This window comes from Chrysochloris asiatica, unplaced genomic scaffold (genome assembly GCF_000296735.1).
Source record: "Chrysochloris asiatica unplaced genomic scaffold, ChrAsi1.0 scaffold00047, whole genome shotgun sequence".
NCBI classification, from domain to species: Eukaryota; Metazoa; Chordata; class Mammalia; order Afrosoricida; family Chrysochloridae; genus Chrysochloris; species Chrysochloris asiatica.
The window spans coordinates 16,199,114-16,216,938 of NW_006408565.1; the positions used below are offsets into that span (position 1 = coordinate 16,199,114).

The 17,825-nt window shown below is 51.0% G+C and overlaps 1 protein-coding gene across 1 annotated transcript in view; it reads right to left on the reverse strand.

Annotated features, from left to right (window-relative positions):
* The window catches only part of EPHA8 (EPH receptor A8), a 35,499-nt gene that overhangs the window by 16,475 nt on the left and 1,199 nt on the right, over positions 1-17,825 (reverse strand). Inside the window, exons 3-4 of the mRNA XM_006862401.1 lie at positions 12,598-12,662; positions 7,812-8,475 (exon numbers count right to left, since the gene is read on the reverse strand). Coding sequence (XP_006862463.1) covers positions 7,812-8,475; positions 12,598-12,662 — 729 coding nt within the window. The remainder of the gene's footprint in view (positions 1-7,811; positions 8,476-12,597; positions 12,663-17,825) is intronic.

Sequence of the window (17,825 nt, forward strand, 5' to 3'; positions counted from 1 at the left end):
GGCGCTTCCGGAGTCTGTGTGTGCCCGGGTGTTGGGCTGTGAGCCAGGCGGGGCTCCTGTCCCTGCCGAGGGCACCTTGCCCAGGCCGCCCATCAGGCCGGCAGCTGCCTACAACCCTGGCCACCTCTCTCCTCTCTCCAGCAAAGAGCTTGAGATTTGACAAATAAGGTGTCGCCGGTGGACGACCAAAGGAAATTAATTCTAAATCAGATTTTAAACACAGTCAGGAAGGCAAAAGAGCTTGTCGTTCATGCTCCCCCTCAAATGAGACTCTCTGGTATTTATAGAAAGATGATTAGGACCATGGTGGGTGATTTATATTCTGTGTCCAGGAGACAGGGAGGACAGACTCTGGCTGCAGCTCTGTAGGGTGATGGTCCACTGGGTCTGGAGTGGGTTTGGGGGTGGGCAGTGCATCCAAGTGAGGAGCAGATCACTCACTGCACCAGGAATTGTGTACCTGGGAGATTTGAGACCTGATCAATTACTCCTAGCTGTGTGTCCTTGAGTGAATGACTCCACCTTTCTGGGCCTCCACTTCCTGGTCAATAAGCTGGTGGTACAAATGATGAAGCCCTCAACTACAAGCTGAAGGGTTGGTGGTCTCAACGCACTCACAGGCACTTCAGAAGACAGCCTGGAAATTTGCTTCCAAAGGTCCCAGCCTTGAAAACCCTAAGGGAAAGAGCTCATGGGTTCAACAGGAGCCAGCCTCCAACACAGAGCGAGCTCTGACACTTCCCTAGGTCGCCGAGTCCAGTCTCAGCAAGGCCTCTAAAGAGCCCTTAACCTGGGTAGGTTTGCTCTCCTCCTGGGCCTTCTTTTCTCCTTGCGTGAAACCAAACGCCACCTGACCATCTTCTGAAGGAAGCCTGGAAAACGAAACCAGTGAGCTGGGAAAATGGAGGTAGGTGGGTGTTGTCGCTGGGGATGGGCCTGCCGCAGCCTCACACTCCAGACCCCTTTTCCCATCACTGGGGGGAGGACATTCAGGCCTGGGGTAAGTGGGAGCCCCTCAAAAGAGTCCCTGAACAGTCTAGAGATCCCAGAGACCTCAGGAGGTGGCCAGGGGACCAGGGCAGCACAATTGTGAGAGGACCCCTCAAGGAGGCCAGGAAAGGTTCCTCCACTTTGTCCCCAGCCCCTGCCTGGCCCCTAGGCTCTCCACTCCCTGTCTACAAAGGTAGATCCACTGAGGAGGACCAGGACCTCCTGGGATGGGGTGGGGATGCAGAGAGGGCTTCTGGGCTGGGGTTCCCGTGTGAAGTAGATGATTCTAGAGGTCCTCCTGTCAGGGTAGAGAAGAATCTCCCCTCCGACCTCACTGTCTGCAGTGCACTAGGAATTAGTACTTTTTAATAAAACCTGTAATTATCTTGCTACTGAAATCATTATGCTGTATTGTGATTTAAATGTTAAATCCAACATATGCTGCAATTTCCTAACCCTGCTGTGGCATTTATTATTTTTATTAATGCACCAAGCAGTGCCAGGAAACAGAAGTGGCCTTGGCCTCTCCCAGCCCCTGGAGGTTCCATTGCTCACTGCCTGGACATACTGTACGACTTTGGGTGAGACACACTCCCTCTCTGGGCTCCACTCTGTTTACCAAGGAGGCAGGTGCCACTCCTGAGACCTCTCTGCAAGGCCTCAACCCTGTCATCAGGAAGACAAGTCTCCTTCCCACGTACAAGTGTCTTTGTTCAAACAACTGGCTATGTGTGCCAGCTGACTACTTCTAGAGTTGGGACAGTGAGGCTGAACTTCAGCAGGTCAGCCAGCCTGTTTGCAACAACACATGCACACTGTACAGTAAATGCCACCATGGGAGAAGGAAAGCTGGGCTCTGAAGAGGCTTCTCTGAACAGAGGTAGCAGTTCAGGGCTTTGGAGTCAGATAACCTGGCGTCAGATCTCTAATCTGCTACTTAGTTGAGGGACCTCAGTTTTTCTCATCTGTAAAATGGGGATATGACATAAAATGACGATACAATATTTAGTGTTATGGATTGAACTGAGTCACCAAAAATATGTTGACATCCTAACCCCTGGTACTTGTGATTATAACCTTGTTTGGAAATTGGTTTTTGAAGCTGGGGTCCTGATGTAGCACTGTAGGATAAGCACTCGACTGCAAAGTCAGCAGTTCAGACTCACCAGCCACTCTGTAGAAACACTACACAAGGTCACTACGGGCTGGAACTGAATCAACAGCACTTAACAACAACAACAATCAGTTTACCTGAGGTAGAATTAATCCTATCTGTGTGGTGTCTTGTAATAGAAAAGAATGGATGCATTGATTAAGGACGGTTAAGTGACTACACACACACACACACACACACACACACACACACACACACCAAGCAACTCAGGGATTGCCAGGAGCCTGCAGAAGTTAGGGGAGAGGCACAGTACCATTTCTCCCTCAGAACCCTCAGAAGGGATCAACACAGCCCATACCTTGATTTGGATCTTTAGCCTCCAGAACTATGAGATGATGATTTTCAGGTCCTAAAAGCCATCCAGTTTTATGGTATTTGGTACAGCAATCCTAGGACACTAAGACCCCTTAGGAAACTGCTGTGGCAGGAGTAACAAGACCCACTTGAATGTGAAGGGATCCCCCCGAGGCCTAAGACAGAGATGCTCACCTGAACAAGCCCTCAACATAGCACATAAGGAGTGCTACCAGGGCCTGGCACACGGCAAACTCTGGACACACTGTAGTCCACGTACTGTATCATCCCTATCAGAATGAAGGGACATTGGGACCTAGTTCTGAAATGGAGAAGAGCTTAGGGTAGCCCACACATAGGTGAAAGGTCTAGATCAGGCTCAGAGGGAGACCTGCCTTTAGGGCCCAGCCCCACCTCTCAGTAAGATGCAACCAAGGGACAGTATCTCTTGAGCCTTACTTCCCCATCTATAAAATGGACATTATGCTGTAATGACAACAGGGTGCTTGTTACTGTTACTCAGTACAAAGCTGAGATGCACAGGGATTTCCGCCAGGAGGTGCACCAGGAGCGGCTAGTGACTCGGGGAGCCACAAACAAAAAGTTAAATAACATGTCTTAAGGAGACATGAAGACTCTTAGCTATTGGGGTGTGAAGAATGATTTCTTATGGAAACCAGAGAGCCCCAGGGATGGGCTGGGGAGGGTCTGGGTGCCACAGGAAGGTCTTGGTCTAGGAATCTTTGAACTAGAGCTGAGCTGAGCTGGACGCTGTCACTCTTTGTATAACCAGATGTTGTGAAGTCAGTCCTTACCACAGGGTTTCTTACAACAATGAGCCCTGCTGGTGTTAGCAGTTCAAACCCACTACCCTTCCTGAAGGAGAAAGGTGAGGCTGTCAGCTCCTGTAGAGAGTTGGTCTCAGAAACCTGAAAGAGCAGTTCTACTCTATCCTGTATCTATGGTAACCTTTCGGTTAGTAGCCAAGAGCCCGTGTCTAACTCACTACCATCAAGTTGGTTCCAACTCGTTGTTGTTGTTGTTACATGCCATCAAGTCAGTACCAAACAACTCATAGTGACCTTATGCACAACAAAACACTGCCCGGTCCTGGGCCACCCTCATAATTGTTGCCACGCTTGAGACCATCGATGCTGCCACTTTGCCAATCCATCTCACTGGGGGCCTTCCTCTTTTTCTCTGACCCTCCACCTTACCAAACATGACATCCTTCTCCAGTGACTGGTCCCTCCTGATAATATGCTCGAAGTATGAGAAACGAAGTTTGGCCATCCTGGCCTCCAAAGAGCACTCTGGCCATACCTCTTCCGATACAGATCTGCTGGTTCTTTTGGCAGTCCATGGCACTTTCAATATTCTCCAACACCATTACTCTAAAGCATCAATTCTTCTACAGTCTCCCTTATTCACTGTCCAGCTTTCACATGCATATGAAGTTATTGAGAGTACCATGGATTGGGTCAGGCACACCTTAGTCCTTAAACTGACACCTTTGCTCTTCAACACTTTAAAGAGGTCTTGTGCAGCAGATTTGCCTAATGTAATATGTCGTTTGATTTCTTGACTGCTGCTTCCATGAGTGTTGATGGTTTATTTGAGCAAAATGAAGTCTTCGACAACTTCAATCTTTTCTCCACTTACACGGATGTTGCTTACTGGTCTAGTGGTGAGGATTTTTGTTTTCTTTACATTGAGATGCAATCCATACTGACAACTGGTGTTTGATCTTCATCAGTAAGTATTTCAAGTCCTCTTCTTTTTCAGCAAGGACGTTGTATCATCTGCATATCACAGGTTGTTAATGAGTCTTCCTGCAATCTTGATGTCACATTTTTCTTCGTATAATCTAGTTTCTAGGATTACTTGTTCAGCATACAGATTGAATAAGTATGGTAAAAGAATACAACCCTGGCACACACCTTTCCTAATTTTAAACCATTCAGTGTCCCCTTGTTCTGTTCAAACAACTGTTTCTTGGTCTATATATACAGGTTCCTCATGAACACAATTAAGTGTTCCAGAATACTCATTCTTCACAATGTTATCCATAGTTTGTCATGATCCACACAATCAAAAACCTTTGTGTAGTCAATAAGGCACAGGTAAACATCTTTCTGGAATTCTCAGCTTTCAGACAAGATTTACCTGACATCAGCAATGATATCCTCCATTCCATATCCTCTTCTGAATCTGGCTTGAACCTCTGGAAGTTCACTGTCGATGTAGGGTTGCATCCATTTTTAATTATCTTTAGTCAAACTTTACCCACATGGGCTATCAATGATACTGTTAATGATTTCCGCATTCCATTGGGTCACCTCTGTTTGGAATGGGCACAAATACGGATCTCTTCCAGGAAGTTGGCCAGGTAGTTTTGTCTTCCAAATTTCTTGGCAGAGATAAGTGAGTGCCTCCAATCAGTTTGTTGAAAGTGCTTCATCAGTTTGTTGAAATTTTTCAATTTGTATTCCATCTATTCCTGGTGCCTTGTTCTTTGCTAATTCCTTCAATGCACCATGGACTTCTTCCTTCAGGATCACTGGCTCTTGGTCATATGCTACCTCTTGAAATGATTAAACACTGACCATTTCTTTTTGGTACAATGATTCTGCATTCCTTCCATCTTCTTTGGATGATTTCTGCATCATCCAATAATTTGGTGGTGATGTGCCGTGGGGTCGGTTCCGACTCATAGTGACCCTGCATAGGGTTTCCAAGGCTGTAAATCTTTACAGGAGCAGAAAGCATCATCTTTCTCCCATGGAACTGCTGGTAGTTTCGAACTGCTGACCTTGAGGTTGGCAGCCCGACTCGTAATCACTATGCTACCAGAGCTCCTTATAGAATCCTTCAATACCGAAAGTTGAGGCTTGAATTTTTTTCTTCAGTTCCCTCAGCTTGAGAAATGCTGAGTGTATTAGTCCCTTTTGGTTTTCTAACTCCATCCAGGTTTTTGCTCATTTGGTTATATTTGACTTTGTCTTCTCGAGTTGAGCTTTGAAGTTTTCTGTTCAGCTCTTGTACCTCCTCACTTTTCCCATTTGCTTTAGCATCTCTACCCTGGAGAGCAAGTTTCAGAGTCTCTTCTGACAGTGATTTTGGTCTTTTCCTTCTTTCTTGTCTTCTCAATGACTGTTTGCTTTCTTTGTGTATGATGTTCTTGATGTCATCCCACAGCTTTTCTGGTCTTCAGTCTTTAGTGTCTAATGCATCATATCTGCTCTTCAGATGATCTCCAAACTCAGGTGGGATATATTTAAGGTCATATTTAGCTCTTGTGGACATGTTTTCATTTTCTTCAGCTTCAGCCTGAATTTGCATATGAGCAATTGATGGTCTGTCCACTGTCCGCCCCTGGCCTTGTTGTGTTGTCAGGTGCCATCGAGTCGGAACCGACTCATAGCGACCCCATGCACAGCAGAACGAAACAATGTCCAATCCTGGGCCAACCTCACTACCGCCGCCACACTTGAGTCCATCAATGATGCCACCTGGCCAATCCATCTCATTAGGGCTCTTCCTCTTTTTCTCTGACCCTCCACCTTACCCAGCATGACATCCTTCTCCAGCAACTGTTTCCTCCTGACAATATGTCCAAAGTATGAGAGACGAAGGAAGCTTAGCCATCCTGGCCTCCAAGGAGCACTCTGGCTTTGTTTAGGTTTATAATATGGGGCTTTTCCACCATCTCTTTCCACAGATGTAGTCAATTTGATTCCTGTGTATACCATCTGGTGACGTCCATGTGTACTGTTTAAAGAAGGTATTCGCAACTCACCGCCATGGAGTTGGTTCCAACTCATAATGCCCCTGTAATCTTTATGAAAGCAGAAAGTCTCATCATTCTCCCTCTGAGCTGCTGGTGGGCTTGAACTATCAACCTTTCTTCCATCTACCATGTGTATCACTTGTAATTGGCAGCCTATGCCCTGATGTCTTGTCAGCACTAACGAGTCATCCTATCCTGTCTGCCAGGGACAGAGGGACAAAAGTCTGCTGAATAGTAGTCACAGGGCCTATGTGTTAGCAGTTAAGGGCTAGGAGGAGACTCCTAAGACCCCAGTCCCAAGTTTCTCTGAGGGTGATTGGGGACAGGCACATGCTTCTGACTCCTGTGTGGGAACATCCCCCTCCCCTGCACCCCATTACCCCAAGTAACCAGTGATCCCAATGGCTAGGCGTTTATGCTCTAGGGGCTGAGCTGCCATGTGTCCAGCCCCCGGGAGTTTAAGGGAGAGCAGGAAAGTCAGGCTGACCCCAGGGACAGCCCGGACACCAGTTGTCTGTTCACATAAGCTCTCCAAGTGCTGCCTGCTTTCTTGGGAGGGTTGGCTGTGCTGCCCCACAAAAGGCTGCTGGCCACCCACACATGCATTCATGTACACGCAGGACACACATATAGGTACACACGAACACATACGCAGACATACCTACAGTTCACACACACATGCATTCATGCACATATGGGGTCTATGTACGGGTGAACCTGGGGTCTGTGCTCACCCACACACAGGTCCTGTCCCTTGCTCTGACATGGGCACCCAGCAGTGCCCCCAGCTGCCAGTGACATGCTATGTCATGACCCAGTGCTTCTAGCTGTCCTTCACAAGGACCTAGGCCACCCTCTCCCACAGATCCCTGGGTAGGTTCCCTCGAACCTGGTTCAGTGAGACACCATCCTACCTGGAGTGTATTCTCTCGGTGCCTTTGCCTGCAGACCTCACCACGCCCCTTTATCACACATTCCCCTACCCCAAAGTCGAGAAGTTGAGTGGTTAAGAGCATAGACCCTGGAGTCAGACTTTTAAGTTCAAATCACACCTCTGTCACTTCCTAGCTGTGTGACCTTGAACAATCACTTCACTTCTCTGTGCCTCAGCTTCCTCCTCTGTAAAACCAGGACACTATGAGTTCCTATTTGTGGTGCTGTAGGATAAGTACTAGAATGCTAATCTCAAGGTCAGTGGTTCAAACCCACCAGGTGCTCCCTGGAAAGCCCAGAGTCACTATGAGTTGGAACTGACTTGATGACAGTTAACAACAATACCATGGGGTAGTTATGAGAATTAAATAAATTCTTAAATGAAATGTGATGAAAATAATGCCTGGTGTCAGTTAGCTGTAGTATTATTTCCTAACACAGACACATACCCAGCAGTGGACCCAACCCCGCAGGGACCCTGGTGTGCCCTTCCCAATGCCCACTGAGTAAACCACCTGGCACTAGTCCGTTTCCCACCTGCCTGACACACACACAGAGTTGAGCCCTCTTCCCAGGGGCACCTGCCGCTCCCTGTTCCCCCACCACCTACCCATGCCACAGGGTGCTCACCCACGCAGGCATCACGCCGTTCCTCGTAGCCAGCGCCGCACACACACTTGCCAATGGGCACCAGCCATTCACCCTCAGCGCTGCAGTACATCTTGGGTGTGTCCCTCTCCTCAGAGTGCCGCACACACTGGCCCCGCACCTCCACCAGTGAGGACGAGTCGGCTCCGGTCACCGCCTCTGAGAAGGCTGCCAGGTTACGCACCATGGCGGGGCACTTCTTGTAGTAGATGCGAAGGGAGAGGATGGCGAGGCAGGCGCCGATGTCCTGGAAGGCGAGGTAGAAGCCGCGCTTGCTGAGGGGGCCCACTCCCCGTACCTCAGTGTTCAGCTTGAGGCGCCGCACACCCAGGTCTGCTCCAGTGAAGCTCTCGTCAGCTGCGATGGTATCGATTTTGAGGAACTGGCTTTCCTGTGTGCTGGCACCCAGGTCACGGTCAGATTCTAGGTAGTACAGGTTGAAGGTCTCCTTGCATGTGCCCAGCACGCCGGGCATGCTGTTGCAGTCGCGTAGGGTGAACTTGATCTCGGCATAGACACGCCGGGCACCGTCCCGGGGCACCCAGCTAGTGCGTAGCCAGTTGTTCTGGTTGGGGCTCATGACGTTGCACACCTGGTAGGTGTGGATGGGCTGGAAGGATTCATCCACCTCGTTGATGGAGTCCCACTGTGGGCAGAGAGAATACAACCAGCAGGCCACGGTCAGCACCCTCAACTTAGCTAGATGTCCTTGCCACATGCTGGGCATGCTGGAAAAGAAGACTGAAATGTTCATTGCCCTCAAGAAGCAGACCTTCCAGTGGGTTGTCATATCCCCCAGCTGCCAGGTGCCACACAGGTATGGTTTCACAGAGGGCCACATCCTCTGGGGACAGGGACTCCTGAGAGATCTGAGGAAGGAACAGGCTGAGGTTCCTGTCTTGATGTCCAGCAGGCACCTCTGCCCACTTCAATCAATTTTCTCTATTGGGTTGCTGTTATTGTTAAGTGCCATCAAGTCAGTTCCAATAGTGGCTGGTGGGTTTGAACTGCTGATTTTATGATTAATGGTCTTGTGCTTATCCTACAGCGCCACACCAGGACTCCTATACTGGGTATCTATGTGCAATTGCACAGGAACTAAAGCTCCTACTGTGCTGTTTAACAAAAGGGGAATGTTAAAGACCACTTCCTGTGGTGACCTGCGAATCCATGGAGGTCAAGCTTATTCCACAAACATCTCAACTTTCTTCCTGCCCAACACAAGTCCCTCCTCTTGACCTCCTCTCGGCCAACTGACTGCTCTCGACCCTCAGTGCCCATGTCTGTAAAATGGGACGCAGAGAGACCACTCTTGGTGAGGTCTCAGTGGATGAAATAACTGAACACCTGCAAAGATGCACTAGACAAATGGGGCAGGTACCGAGCTGATCCACCAATGTCTTTTCTTCAACTGGGGAAAAAGTCGAGTTTCCAAAAGGGCTCCAGGGCATCCCAGGCTCAGGGTCCCCTGAAAGAGGTCACCATCCTGCTTGCCCACCCCTAAGGACCCCTGTTCACTATGCCACTCTGCAGTTGGGGGCCTCTGGGCTGCATTGCATCACATCTGGGGTTAAAGCCGTTGTCACAATTAATGGAGCACCAAAGAGCCGGCCAGCTGCTCCCTGTCGGTTCCCTGCCAGGGCCCCAGATAAATTAATCTGCTCATCTGAGCCAGCTTCAACAGCCCCACCACTGCCAGTGCCCAGCCCTGGATGTCCGGAATCTGCCCTGAACTCCACCCGGGGTACCCCCACCTGTGCCACTGCCATGCCAGCTGCCTCTGTGGCTTAGGAAACAGACCCCAGTACATTCCTTCTGCACCCGCCTTCCATCTGAAGCTCTGTCTTCTTTCTGGAACAGAATGCTGTGAACTTGCTCTGTGGTCTTAGGGACATCACACCGTGCTTCTGAGCCCAGGCTTTTCTCATCTGTAAAATGGGCTAACTTTGCCATCCACCCTAGGGGGTGGTAGAGTTCAAAGGAGGCACTAGAAATGAACATGGCCTCCCATCTAACCAGCCAGTAGTCACCATGTGGACTCTGATTCCTAGAGCCTGTCTCATGTGTGTCAGCATAGACCTGTCGGGTTTTGAATGGCTGTTTGGGAGGCAGATCACCAGATCTTTCTTCCCAAGTGTCTCTGGGTTGGCTCAAACCTCCAACCTTTCTGTTAGCAGTTGAGTGAGTTAACTGTCCCGAGCCCACTGCCATCAAGTCCATTCTGACTGATAGCAACCCTAAAAGGCAGAGCAGAACTGCTCCACAGAGTTTCCAAGGCTCTGTCATCTTCATGGAAGCCGACGGCTGCATCTTTCTCCTGAGGAGCAGTTGGTGGGTTGTAGGGCTGATGTTTCAGTTAACAGCCCAACACTTAACTCACTGTGCCACCAGGGCTCCTTCAACACAGTACTGTTGTTGTTGTTAAGTGCTTTTGAATAGATCCTGACTCATAGTGACCCTGTATAGGGTTCCTAAGAAGTGGCTGGTAGATCTGAACCGCCATCTTGCGACTCAAATCGACTTTGTGCTTATCCTAAACACCAGGACAGCATAAGACAGTACTGCTATTGTTGCTAAATGCTGCCGAGTTAGTTATGGCTCATAGGGACCCTGTATACAGTTTCTGAGGAGCGGCTGGTGAACTTGAACCACCGACCTTGCGCTTCAAACCGACCTTGCAGTCCAGTGCATTAACCCGCAGCACCCCACCAGGACTCCTGTTAATTCACTAGATGAGGTTGCTCAGATCATGGGACCTAGGTCAGACCACTGTCCCCTTAGTGGAATTGCTTAACCTCTCAGAGCTTCCCATTTCTCATCAGAAAAATGCCAAGCCCTTTCCATACATCATATTGGTGATAACCATACAGAGCATCCATTGTCAACCCCAGGGCATAAACGAGGAGGTCAAGGCTAGGTATGTGACTTGCCCACGCCACACTGATTACAGGAAGCAGAGCACTGCCACTTGGACCCCATGTCCTGGACTTTAGGTTGTGCCAGTTCTAGAGATAGCTCCAGATGATCCTTGAGCCCAGATTGTATCCCAGAATCTCAGGGATAGGCAGAAACTTGAGGACCATCTCCAAACATCCCCCATCCAGCTGGACAGGAAAACCAATTAAGAAGCTTATAAAACAAAAGGTTCCCAGGCTCCTCCTGTCCATCCAGGGTGGGACATCTGCAGATGCTACCCACTACTGTGGCACCGGTTCAAGGTCTAGGGTTTGGGAGCCTGAGATCTTATCTAGCCATATCTATTCTTGGGAGGAACTTCATTGTCCCAGAGTACCAATATGGTTGGCCAAACACATGTCGGATCATGTTCCTTCCCCGTAGAGACAGGAGGTGACCCTGACTCAGCAGATACTCCCGCCTAGATCAGTGCCGGCACAGATCATGTCTGATCTGCATTTCAGAAGGGACTCAACCCAGGCTCTGGAGCCAGAGAGATCTGAGGTCAAGTGCCATGGCTTAGCACCTCTTTGATGGTGGGCAAGTTCTTTCTCACTGCTTGAGCTTCAGCTTCCCCATCTGTGAACTGGGGTGGCTGCACCCACTCTGGGATCTGGAGAGTCTGGGGTTCCTGGAACCTGCTCTTCCAGCTCCCTGGCACACAGGAGGCAGATGGCAGGGGCTCAGCCCTTAACCACCTGCCTCTCAGGTGGTAAGACCCCAGAGAGAGAGGAGCAGGACTCTGCCATGGCCTCCAGCTACCAGTAGCCCATGAGCAGCCCCACCCCAAAGTTAAAAAATGCTTCCTTCATAAACGCCAACTCTGGTGACTACTATCACTAGTATTATGATTCTTCTGCCCCCAGTGCTATGGGAACTGAAAGTCTTTATGAAAGAAGTCGTGCGTACGTCATGGGATCACATCTGTAATGTGAGTGCACGTGTGAGTATGTGTGTGTGTGATTCTGAACACATTTGCGGGAGGAAATTTCCATGAGGTGATAGTCATAATCAATAAAGTTTTCTTGGCTGTACTGATAGCAGAACCAGACTGCCAGGACTGTCTTCTGCGATGCCACAGGTGTATTCCAATCACTTATGCTAGGTTCACACCTGAGCACGAACTGTTTACACCACCTAGGGACTTGAGACGCTAATGATAGTAATAAAAGCTTACATTCCTGGAGGGCTCACCAGGTGTCAGGCAATGGTTCATGTCTCACCTCATCCTCACAGCAAGCCCAGTGAGGGCATTGTAAACAGACTAGGACACTGAGACTCGGGGAGGTGATGCGGAGACCCCAAGCCGCCCAGTCACTGATGACGGAGCTAGGACCCTACCACACTCCTGGAGAGAAGGGAACAGCTGGTCTTGCAACCTTGTTGCAATACAAGAGGGTGGGAGCGGTATCACCTGCAAGCACGTGACCACAGTGACTTGATGGGCTGAGCTCAGGGCCACCAGGGAGACCAAAGTGGGCCTGAAAGCATGGTCACAGTGGGGCTGGCAGTGCTATCCAGGTGGGTGATGGGGAAGGAAGAACACATGGAGGCTCCAAGGGTCCAGGTGGCTCCTGGTAAGGGAGAGGCAGCCATGAGGGTGGGACTCATTCTGAAGGGAACAGGTCTTCGGCCACATTCCAGCCTTGGCATGCCATGAACTCTAAGCCCAGGGCCCAGAAATGAGGGTCCCTAAATCTGGGGCACCAGTGTCTACACCTGTGTTCTCAGACTCCAGTGTTCTCTCTGCTCACTGAAGAAAGACACTGCTCCGGACTCTGGGGGCTGCTACCCGCCACCACCCATCACTCACCCCGTGAGCCGGATATGTGAGCCAGCCCCAGTCCCCGTAGATGGTGGACGTGTCCAGCAAGTTCACTGCAAAACAGGAAAAGAGCCAGTCAGACCCGGCGGCCCCTTACCAGCTCCTCAAGAGCAGCCACACTGGCCACAATGACCAGTGCTCAGCTCATGGACTCCTCTGCCGGGGACATTCTTTCACATTTCTCCTCTCTTTTAAGACCCAGTTCAAGTCGTCTCTTCTGTGAAGCCGTCTACCGTGGTGGAGAACAATCCCAGAATGCAGGCTGGTGGTACTGTCAGGTATTAAAGAGAGGGGCTCCAGGGCCCTGGGCAAGACCCTTCGTCTCCCTGGGCTTCAATTCCAGCCTCTGTACAATGGGGGCAATAATAGTTCCTATCTTACAGGGCTGTTGTAAGGCTGACCTGGTCCTTGTCTTACTTAATGAGACGAGCTAGCATCGATAATGTTTGCACTGTGGAATCATGTCTCCCCTATACTTTGGGGCTGCCCCTTCCCACTTTATAACTATTAGCACCCCCAGGACAGCGGCCAGCATCTAATAAGCCTCCTGTGAACATTTGGTGTGACATGACTGGAGGAGTAAGCACTGCCTTTAGTGAGCACCTACTGCGCACTGAGCTCTGCTGTTAGAGGTTGAGATGTCTTCCCTGGGACCCTCACAACAGCCCTGAGAGGTGCTAACTTTGGTCGCTATAAATAATGAACTGGGCCTCAGAGCATGCCAGAAATCAGACTGGAGCCTTGCAGGTGTAGCCAGAACAGCTGGCGTTCAGGGCACCTGCAACCACATACAAGACCACCATTCAAGGAAACCTGAGTCCAAGAAGCAGAACCTCTGAGTGGTCACCACAGTGGGGGTGGGGGTGGCGATGGTGGGGTAGAAGGAGCCCCGATCTGAGGGGCGAGTCGATTCTAGAAGCACTTCTTAGGCAACTATTCAGGGTTCTTTCATCAGGCCCTCCATAGGAACTACTCTGAGGCCGCTGTTGGGGTCAGACGCCTCTGGATTCACTTGTCACCTTAGCTACTATCAGCAGGTAACCATGGCCAGGTGACTTCACCTCCCTGAAGCTCAACTTTCTCACCTATAAACAGGGGTAAGTGTTAGATGAAAGCTGGAGTCCCTGGGTGGTACAATGGTTAACTTGCTTGGCCGATGACTGAAAGGCTAGTCATTCAAGTCCACACAGAGGTTCCTCGAAAGAAAGGTCTGGTGATCTTCTTCCAAAAACTTAACCATTGAAAACTCCATAGAGCGGTTTTATTCTGAGACATGTGAGTCAGAATAGAGTTGGTAACAACTAGTTAAGGGTTCATTTAAGCCATCTGAACAGCAGGGAGTAAGTAGTGTCTGGGCCAGTAAGGACTAATCCTTACAAAGCTACCCCTCTTTCTCTAAGTACCACCCTCTCATACCTACCCACTCACCAGTGCACCAAACTGATAAGAAATCAGGCTCAAATGCTAGTTGCTAGCTGTCCCCAATTGCTGTGTGTCCTTAGGTAAGTCTCTTTACTTCTCTGAGCCTCTGCTTCCTTTGGATCTATGAAAGGGCTTTTGGCTCCAGAGGCCCAGGACTTTCCATTTTACCCTCTCTTTCATATACTTCCTCTCTTAGCCATGGCCTTCCAAATACCTGGCATCTGCTGGCTTGGGCAGATCACAGAGAGTTAAAGCAGGGCCCGGCCCTCTGGAACTTTCCTTCTGTCTGAGTTGCATATTTCAGAGCCTGCCCCTCTGAGATGGAGACAAGTGTCCTCAGGAAATGCTGGAGTGAAGATGCACTTATTTGCTGATTTTCTTCCTCCTCTCCCCTCCCCCCAACATTGTCAGAAACCCTGGAGGCCGCTAGACAGGAGGCTGGCAGAGCCAGAGAGTGGGGGGCCTCTTGACTCCTCCCTGGGGTCCCAAGGGCCAGGTGGGATCCGGAGAGGGAACCAATGTCCGAAGAAGGATGTCTTCCTCCCTGCACCAGCCCCACGCCAGGGGTGCACGCAAAGAGGAGCAGCCTTCCTGTCTCCTCCCTCCCTCTCAGGCAATGGAGGGAAAACTGGGTCAGGCAGCTCTCTCCTCCTGCTGGCTGGGGGGAGGAGGAGGGGGCCGCACTGCAGTCTCCCCCAGACCAGCAGGACCTAGTTTGAGAAGCAGATGGGGACAGGAGACCCACGGGTTCCCCCATCCCATCCCGCCTCCCAGACCCGGGGCTCAGGGCTGGAGGGCTCCCGACTCCTGTGTGCCTGACTGATCAGCTGAGGGGCAGCTCCACTGAACGTCCACCACTCAGAGTTGTCCCCCTCAAACACCTGACTCCAGGGCCAGCTGCCTGCAGACCCCACTTTCCGGATGCCTCTGCCCCCTGGGGAAGCCTCACCACATTTGCAATAATTCTTGATCAGCCAGCCAGGGGGCTCAGATAATCCAAAGATAAGTCAAAAGTCGATTCTATCGGATCCATGACAGGCTATACATTCCAGGGCAGTTTGTTCTAATTCCTTCCAGACCCTTCTCTGTCTCCTGCTTCCCCTCTCTGTCCCCCCTTCCCCTCTCCTCCCTATCTCCATCTCCATCTTCCCCACTTCACATCCCCTTCCATGGGTGGGAATTCAGAGTGTCCCTCCAGGGAACCCCTAGCCCACAAAGGCTTTGATCAGGGCTGGAGAAAATTTTAGCATCAGTCCTGAGTTCCCTTGGAAATTCAGACCCCCTAGTCACTAGGACTGGGCTCCGAACTGACTGGTGCTCAGTCAGACCATGTGACTTTTGTAAAGTCAATTCTCCTCTCTGGACCAGGCTCCCCACTTGCAAAAGGGGAGATTGAACTCCACGGCCTCTCAGAGCCCTTCACTGAAGCTAATCATGTAACATCTCTGTGCCTCAGTTCCCTCATTGGCCACATGTGTGTCGGTATCCCTCAGGCCTCCCAGCTGGGCTGTTCTGGGAATCAGATAGGCCCCTCTACTCCTTTGAGAAGCACAGATAATTCCTAAGCCGTCCCTGTTCGACTGTGGAAGGCATTATGCGATTCCTTTTTTCTCCAGTACCGTCACCTTCCCCCATTCCATTTCGCTGAGACTAATACTTAAATTGATTTACATTCCCTGAGGACGCAGCACATGATGGTGAGGCTGGAGAATTCAGGGTGGCCAGGGGATGTCAGCCGTGATGTAGATGTCTTGGAGATCACCCCAAAGTGCTGGGATAATCCACATCAGAAAGTAACAGGGGCTAGGAGTCTGGTGGGGCTTGGGGAATCTGGCCTGACACCGTTCAGCACAGCCACTGTGAGGGACCTTGTGTAAGGGCACTGTCGCCACTGCAGGACCACTGTTGGGCACACTGTTGCCTCAGCTGGAAGCAGGGATGCATTCTCTGAGCACCAATGGTCTCCCAGGGCAGTCTTGGCTTTGTATCAGCCCAGGGACAAAGCTAGAAAGGACTCCTGACTTAGAACCCAACCACTTGGAACCCAAGCACCAGGTCTCCAGCCCATGGCTACCCAATGTGTGTGGGTAACTACCCAGCTATAGTACCCAGCTGTGCTGATGGGCTAGGGCAGGGGCCTTGGACAGTATCTCCCTCTGCCCCGGACAAAGACTAGCCTCTTGCCTCTCCTCCGGGCCTATGCCTCTTCCTCAACTGGGGCGCCTCCCCTAGACAAGCCTTCTCTCCCAGGTCAAGGGTCTGTGAGAGGCTCTGGGGATTGCCAGCCTGGAGTCTGGAGCCTACTAACCCTAGAGAGGAGTGGAGATGACAGACTGGGAAGCACTGAGGGCCCAAATCTGCCACCTTCCCCCATCCAACCCTGGGTAATGGTCTTCTCAGGTCACCAGCCTCTTGTGCCCCAGCGCTGCCCCTTCCCTACTCACCCAGTACCCCCACACCCGCCTCTGCTCTTAGAGTGGAGTGGGGTAAGGTCTCTCTATCCTTGGTCTCTCCTGGTGTCTCAGTCCTAAGAGTTGCTCAGCCTGGCCACCCTTACATGGATCACTTTGCAATGGTCCCTGCTCCATGCTGCAGCGTATTCATTTGTGTGCGTTTATTTCATACATATGCGTTTGCATGGGTATGCATGTGGCTTGAATGCTCTTGTTCATGGATGCATATATTTTCAAGTGCATAGCTGTACACATATACAGCATGCATGCGTGCACACGTGTACTGGCTGCCTTTCTGTGTCTGTGACTGTAGGTACCATGTGGGTATGAGTGGGTGCGGCTTTCCACAGGCCTAGGTCTGTATGTGGGCATCTGTGAGCTGTGTATGTGTGTTTCGGCTGGAGCTCCCTATGTCTGGAAAATCCTTCATTCATTCATCAGCGTGAGAGTCCAGCTCTGGACCCAAGGCAGGGTGGCCTCCTGTGCTGGTCTTAGAGTGTCTAATATGTGTCTACATGTGAATGTGTGTGTACGTGTGAGGCCCTAGGTGTTGGGGGAGCCTGATGAGCACCCCTTGACAGCACCCCCTTCCACCAGAAGTCTCCTTCCAGATCTTGTGGTCCCAAGTGCCCACCCTCCCCCTGCCCTATGTTCCTGAGTAACTGCAAAGCCCCAGCCTTGCTCTGGCTGGGCACTGTTCTCCGGGCTCCTGTCCCCTTCAGTGTCCCCATAGCCCCTCTCTGCACTGGCCTTCCACATGAGGCTGGTCTTCTGCCCACCCCACGGCTGCCTCTCCTCTGCCTGTCACACCCCTTGTTTCTGTCCCTTCTCCTCCAGTCCTTCAGCCTCTGGCCCCCAACCCCATTCCCAAGACCTCTCAGTCCCTGCCCTTGAATCTGATGTCACCCCCACCCCTGTCCTGTGCCTTGTTCTTCAGACCCTGTTTTTCAGTTCTTGGTCTCTTATCTCTCAGCCCTCAGAACCTAGTTTCCCTCTGTCCCCCAATGCCTGCAACTCCCACCTGTCCCCACCCCTGGCCCCTGTTCACCCACCCCGCCATTCTGCTTCTCTTCTCTTCTGTCCTCCAGTATTGTCCCCTGTCCCCAGTATCCGATCCAAAGCTCTCTGTCCCCAGCTCTGGATCTCTTAGTCTTGCTCTGCCCTCCAGCTAGCTCCCTGTGCCTATGCTCCCCATCCTCAAGCCCTCAGGTCTCTATCCATCAGTCCTGTCCCCATCTCCATCACTCCTTGACTCTAGATCTCTTCAGCGATGCTACCCCCTGCCACCCCAGGTCGACACTCAGGGTCAAAGCAAAGGAAGTTGAGCCGCGGGCAGTGCAC